The 5,764-nt window shown below is 45.0% G+C and overlaps 1 protein-coding gene across 1 annotated transcript; it reads right to left on the minus strand.

Annotated features, from left to right (window-relative positions):
- Positions 1-1,923: 1,923 nt before the first annotated feature.
- On the minus strand, positions 1,924-5,311 carry LOC124606831 (cuticle protein 65-like). The gene is made up of 2 exons (XM_047138906.1): positions 5,200-5,311; positions 1,924-2,389 (listed from the first exon to the last, which is right to left on the minus strand). Exons 1-2 carry the CDS (start codon positions 5,278-5,280, stop codon positions 1,994-1,996), a joined length of 477 nt encoding a protein of 158 aa, XP_046994862.1. The 5' UTR covers positions 5,281-5,311; the 3' UTR covers positions 1,924-1,993.
- Between the last annotated feature and the right edge of the window lie 453 nt (positions 5,312-5,764).

Below are 5,764 nucleotides of genomic sequence, written 5' to 3' on the forward strand. Positions count from 1 at the left end.
TCAGTTTCGTATATACGAGGATTGGAATTTAAATAGTGGCGTCTATTTATTCACAACCGATACAAAAGAGTTACATGTCTGCACCTGTTACTGTCCTACAAAGTAGTCACCAGCGTTGTGTAGAACCAGTTTCAAGCGATGTGGAAAGCGTAGTATACCGTTAGAAGAGCCTGTTCTTTTGATGGTGCTAATTGAGCGGTCCACTGCCTGTAGAATCTCTGGAACAGTTCTGAAGCGAATGCCACGAAGTGGATCCTTCATCTTCTGAATCAAATCAAAGTCACGAGGACTCAAGTCCGAGGAATATGGTGGATGGTACAGTACTTCCCAGTCCCATCGACCGAAGAGAGCAACCACAGCTTGCGCTGTATACGCCCGCTCATTGTCGTGTAAAATGATGGGTGGGTTGCGCAGAAAGTGTCGCCGCTTCTTTCGTAAATCTGGTGGCAGGTGACGCTCCAAAAACGATCAGTAATACTCTACATTGACGGTCTGTCGTGGAGAAACATAAAGCGTTAGGATAACACCATCACATTCATACACGAGAATCACCACAACTTTAGACCGCTCCATTCGCACCATGAACAGAGGAGGCTCTGCTAACGGTATACTATGCCTTTCACATCGCTGGCAACGGGTTCTGCACAACGCTGGTGACAATCTTGAAGAACCGTATCAGGTGCAAACATGTAACTGTAACTCTTTTGTAACGGTGCCGCGCGGGATTAGCCGAGCGGTCTCAGGCGCTGCAGTCATGGACTGTGCGGTTGGTCCGGGGGAGGTTAGAGTCTTCCCTCGGGCATGGGTGTGTGTGTTTGTCCTTAGCATAATTTAGGTTAAGTAGTGTGTAAGCTTAGGGACTGATGACCTTAGCAGTTAAGTCCCATAAGATTTCACACACATTTGAACATTGTTTTCTTTTTGTATCGGTTCTGAATAAATAGTTGCCGCTATTTAAGTTCAAGCCCTCGGATGTTCCTCCACGTACCGACGGAATATTCCATGAATATTAATGAGCAGTTTTCAGATGTACTGATCGATATGGCACCGCTATTATCCAGTAGTAGGTTTTTCGTGCTTCAGTTGCATCGATTGATGCGAATGTGGTAACGGCTATGACTCTTGTGGTACTGACAAAGGCAATGTCTTATTAAATGAAACAACAAGTTTACTGTAACCAGTCACTGTTTATTTATCTCGACGACGCGTTTCAAATGTTTAAACCTCCATGATCAGGTGGATTTACATTTGTTGGTATGACATTCGTGTTACGATTTTTTTTTTACTAACAAATGTAAATCCGCCTGATGATCGAGGTTTAAACCTCTGGAACCCGTCGTGGTGATAAATAAATGGTGACTGGTTACAGTAAAGGTGTTGTTTCATTTAAAGTCAATAACAGTCATGGTAAAGCCTAACCGTAAAATGCTCGCATTTAAAGGCAACGTATTATCCTATCCTTGCTCTGCCGAGCTTGTGCTCCATCACATCTAGTTGTCGACAGAATATCAAATTATCAGTATCCTCAATACAGATATCTCAGTATCACCCAGTGTCGAATATTTACATGAAATGTAGTGCCAAAGAAATCTTTCATGGAATTTTCTGACACATTAAAACTTCACAGGAGTTATTCTGCGTATCAGGTGGTACTAGCACCCCTGGAAGAAAAGAAAGAGTGGAGAAGTCGCTTGAGTACAGTGCTGAGTATTGTTCCGAGAACATGAATTTCGAGAGTGGGCCGCGATCTGAATCGTCCTGGATAGCTGCGTCAGCAAAAAAACGCCCACATAATAAATGGTTATGGTTCTCAGTCCTATTCAGGGACGTAGTATTAATCTGCTAGGAAATTTCAGAACAGCTCTGATTCAATGGTCAGAACCATTCTATAACTGGACACAGTGGAATGCAATGACAAACAGATACTAAGGGATCAGTTTTATTTATAAATAGTACAAAGTGAAAACGTAACAGCTGGTGTCCTCACAGCCTCCTAACCATGATAGGCGGCGCCATGGGCCAAACCGTGACCGTAAGCCAGGCCGTGTCCGTACGCCAGTCCGTGCGCTCCGAGCAGAGCGGGGGCGGCGAGGGCGGCGTGGGCGGCGGCGCCGTTGATGTGGGCGTCGCGGGCCTGCGTCTGGGCGACGGCGGTCAGGTGGGCAGCCCTGGCGGCGGCCACGTCGTGGGTGTCGGCCAGGTAGCCGCCGGGTCCCACAGCCACTGGGGCGGGGCCGTACGCGGCGTAGCCTGGGTGCACGCCGTGGGCGGCGATCACTGCCGGGGCAGCCACCACCGCGGGGGCGGCGGCGACGACGCCGTGGGCGGCGCCCAGGTAGCCGGGCTTGGGGGCGGCGACGGCCGCTGCCAGAATGGCGCTCATCACGATCTGGTGAAGGAGGCAGACGTGAAACTCGATAATTTAAGAAGCAGATGAGAAAACATTATAATGAAGTCATGTCAAAAAGCATATAAATGTTTACACCGATTTTTTTTTTCAAAATATTATATTCTTGCATAAACACATACAGAATGGCGAAACAGAAGGACTTGCACGAACTTTGCTTACGAAATTCAGTGGAAGAAAAATAGAACAAATTGACACCTTCTAGTGACATGGACCCCCATTCGTTAAGAGTAGGTGATAGTTGTGTTACCAGCCAAAGATTTCCTTCAGTTCCGTAAGTCGTAATCTGGTACGATAAGTTTGAGACTATGTACTGATGATTTTCTCCACTGGCTTGTTCCCCGTCTCTAGTGACCTAATAATCGACAAGTTTTTAAAAACTCGTTTCTGCCTTTCTTCCACCATCAGCGCTGCATTTAACTTTACTTGGAGTCACTGCTAAGAAATTACTGGGAGCACTTCTCGTGGAGAAATGGCTCTGAGCACTATCGGACTTAACGTCTGAGGTCATCAGTCCCCTAGAACTTAGAACTACTTAACTAACCTAAGGACATAACACACATCCATGCCCGATGCAGGATTCGAACCTGCGACCGTAGCGGTCGCGAGGTTCCAGACTGAAGCGCCTACAACCGCTCGGCCACACCGGTTGGCGTGGAGAAACAGCCGTCTGGCAAAACAGTCTTGATCGCAGCAAAACATTTATTTACAATGATTATCGGTTTTCGTGAGAACGTGACCATCTTCAGACCATTTATACGATGATGGTAGGCGGTGTCGGTGAACGGAGCAGGTGTTTTGACTCCATGAACGGCAGCTACTGCTTTCAGTCCATTTTTGTAATCACCGATAAGAGTCGCACGCATGACTCTGGTTGTGATTATACCGACCGATAAGTGCTTTCGGCATTTATTGAAAAACTGTGACCGTGAACTAGACCTGAACGTCATTCTTATAGTCCTTTCTGAGCTTTGGTGAGCCGTTGACGGGAACCCTGTACCAATCCAGCCAGTACTTAACATCAATTCAGTCACTGTCATACATCTGTTATCTAATTCTCCGGCTAAGTGTTTTCTATCCAAACGGGAGCAACAAGGTGAAGCAAACTGCCATTCCTTTAGAGGTTCTCCAAACTGTTTTCTCTGATTTCAGTGACATGTGAGTGAAGGTGCCACTGACCGTGAACTATCGTTTCGTTTCGCCACAGTTTGCCGCTTTATTACCGGTGGCTGCTCAAATGCCCTAGTCAGCAGGAGCGATTAAGCTCTTTTGGATAAACACACTGAGTGCTTAATGTAGTCTGTATTCTTTCTTGTCAATCCATTTGTTAATCATTCTATTACACAGCTTATGGAGTAGTGTGTCAGAGTTGCTCGAAATCGGCTCTGATTAAGACACCATTATGAAGTTTATAGCAAGAGGACATGCACTGAATATCTTCTGCTATACTACTCATGCAATTGCCTTTCTCCACAATGCATTTAAAAATAACTCCCATTGCAAAGTCATATGATTATGTAGTACAAATACTAGTATTTCTGAACAGAAACCAGAGATTTGAGCTGAATAGTATTTTGTCCTATCGTCTCCATGGCGTCTTCCGAGGGAGGAAAATGACGTACCAGACTGTAAACTTATTATTGTTCGTACTTCTGTACAGTAATTGTTTCCTCGCAACGAGTATAAGGTGAAACTTCAGAAATATTTCTGTATTGAACAAAGTGTTTTCGAAATACTGCGTAAAAGCATGACACAGGGTGTTAGAGCACATGAGATTTGGTCCCAGATCTGAGGTGGTATCAGTCTCGTAAGAATTCGCTTTGCACATTACTGTGTCCAATTGGCTCAACACCAACTCGATAGCACGCATCGGTATAACTGTATTCCAAACCATCCCCGATGGGAAACTTCACTCTACGTAAGTTAAAGTAAGTTGCCTTTAACGTGTGTTTCGGTGTCGCAAGTATTAACGGAGATGATCTTAGATGTAAAACAGTTTCCTATTCATGTGATATCAGATTTGTAAAAAAATGTGCATACAATAAGATGCACTTGTTGCCCAATGCTAGTACCCTTCATTCCGCATCATAGTCGTTGCCTGAAGCGCATTTCTCTGGGTGTAAAACTATTTGTGAGACTTTTGAACCCTAATGAGTAGTGTCTCACAACTAATGGACCAAAGGTCCGTCTATTTGTAGTTTAAATATTATGGATAAATATTTTTACTGAAAATGTTATTTGTACCAACTGAGTGGTTTGGGATTATCCATTCCCTGTTCTCCTCCGCGAGCGTAAATATCCTGCTCCCCTACGTTTTTCCATAGCACTACTAGGATTCACAAGCATTGCACAATCTACGTTTTGGTTACATTGCACCGGTGGAGACCTGATTTTATATGCCCTTAAGACGGACCAGGTACGCTAGCAGTACGACTAGCAGCAAATATAATTGCAGGACACTTATTATTAACATTACTAGAAAATACAGGACCATCTACAGCAATAAACTTAATTTCACTACTAATTATTGGGCAAATACTTCTGTTAATCCTAGAATCAGCAGTTTTTGCAAACATTTGAAGCGATCCTCTAAATATTTTTCATCTGAATTTATTTAGTTGTAGAGGGAAACAAAGAATGAAAATGCCTGTTGATGACATATGTGTGCTGTTCGTTCTTGAACGAGGAGTTAATGTTCAGTAAAGACACAACAGTAGTTCATGTAGAGCTGTTGAAAATCGCAGGTCTACGATCGCGACTGTACTGGGTCGCTCTGAGGGCGTGATACTCACCAGGACCTTCATGGCTGTACGGTGGGCTGTTCGGGGCTGTACCAGCTGTGAACTGTGCAGAATGCGACAGCGGGCCGCCATATATAGCTGGGACCACGGCGTGAAAGGGCGCACGTCCTTCCGTGCGCAGCGCCTGCAGGGGACCACGCCTGTCGCCGTAGATCTCGGACACAGCCTATACAATACATTCCTCTCCGGTAGAAAGTGCTCAAGACACGGCCGCGTCCAAACTCTGACCTTGCTACTGTGCAGACGCGGTTAACTCTCTGACGAAAGCGAAGAAAAACAGAGCCTGTGGTTTTACGCTGACGATGCTGATCTTTACTTACAAGGGTCGTACCGACAGTTGACAGCAACTATTTTTAAAACTTTTAATATTTATTCTTTAGCGAAGCCAAGCACAACAGTGTAATTTGCAGACTTTTCTGTAACTTTTCAAAATTGTCTCAATTTCCTTGCATACATAGTTTCTATCGTTCTGTAAGTTCCAGAAAGCCCTTACGACAGAACTCCGTACCAGCTGCACGGAGACACTGACGCACAGCTTTCTGGACCCCCTCTACCG

The sequence above is a fragment of the Schistocerca americana genome, chromosome 3 (genome assembly GCF_021461395.2).
Source record: "Schistocerca americana isolate TAMUIC-IGC-003095 chromosome 3, iqSchAmer2.1, whole genome shotgun sequence".
In the NCBI taxonomy this organism is placed as follows: Eukaryota; Metazoa; Arthropoda; class Insecta; order Orthoptera; family Acrididae; genus Schistocerca; species Schistocerca americana.

Excerpts from the sequence above, each read along its gene's own strand:
- LOC124606831 (XM_047138906.1), bottom strand. The coding sequence starts at position 5,280 with ATGGCGGCCCGCTGTCGCATTCTGCACAGTTCACAGCTGGTACAGCCC. Across the intron at positions 2,390-5,199 it reads GTACAGCCATGAAGGTCCTG|ATCGTGATGAGCGCCATTCT; the intron begins GTGAGTATCACG and ends CTCCTTCACCAG.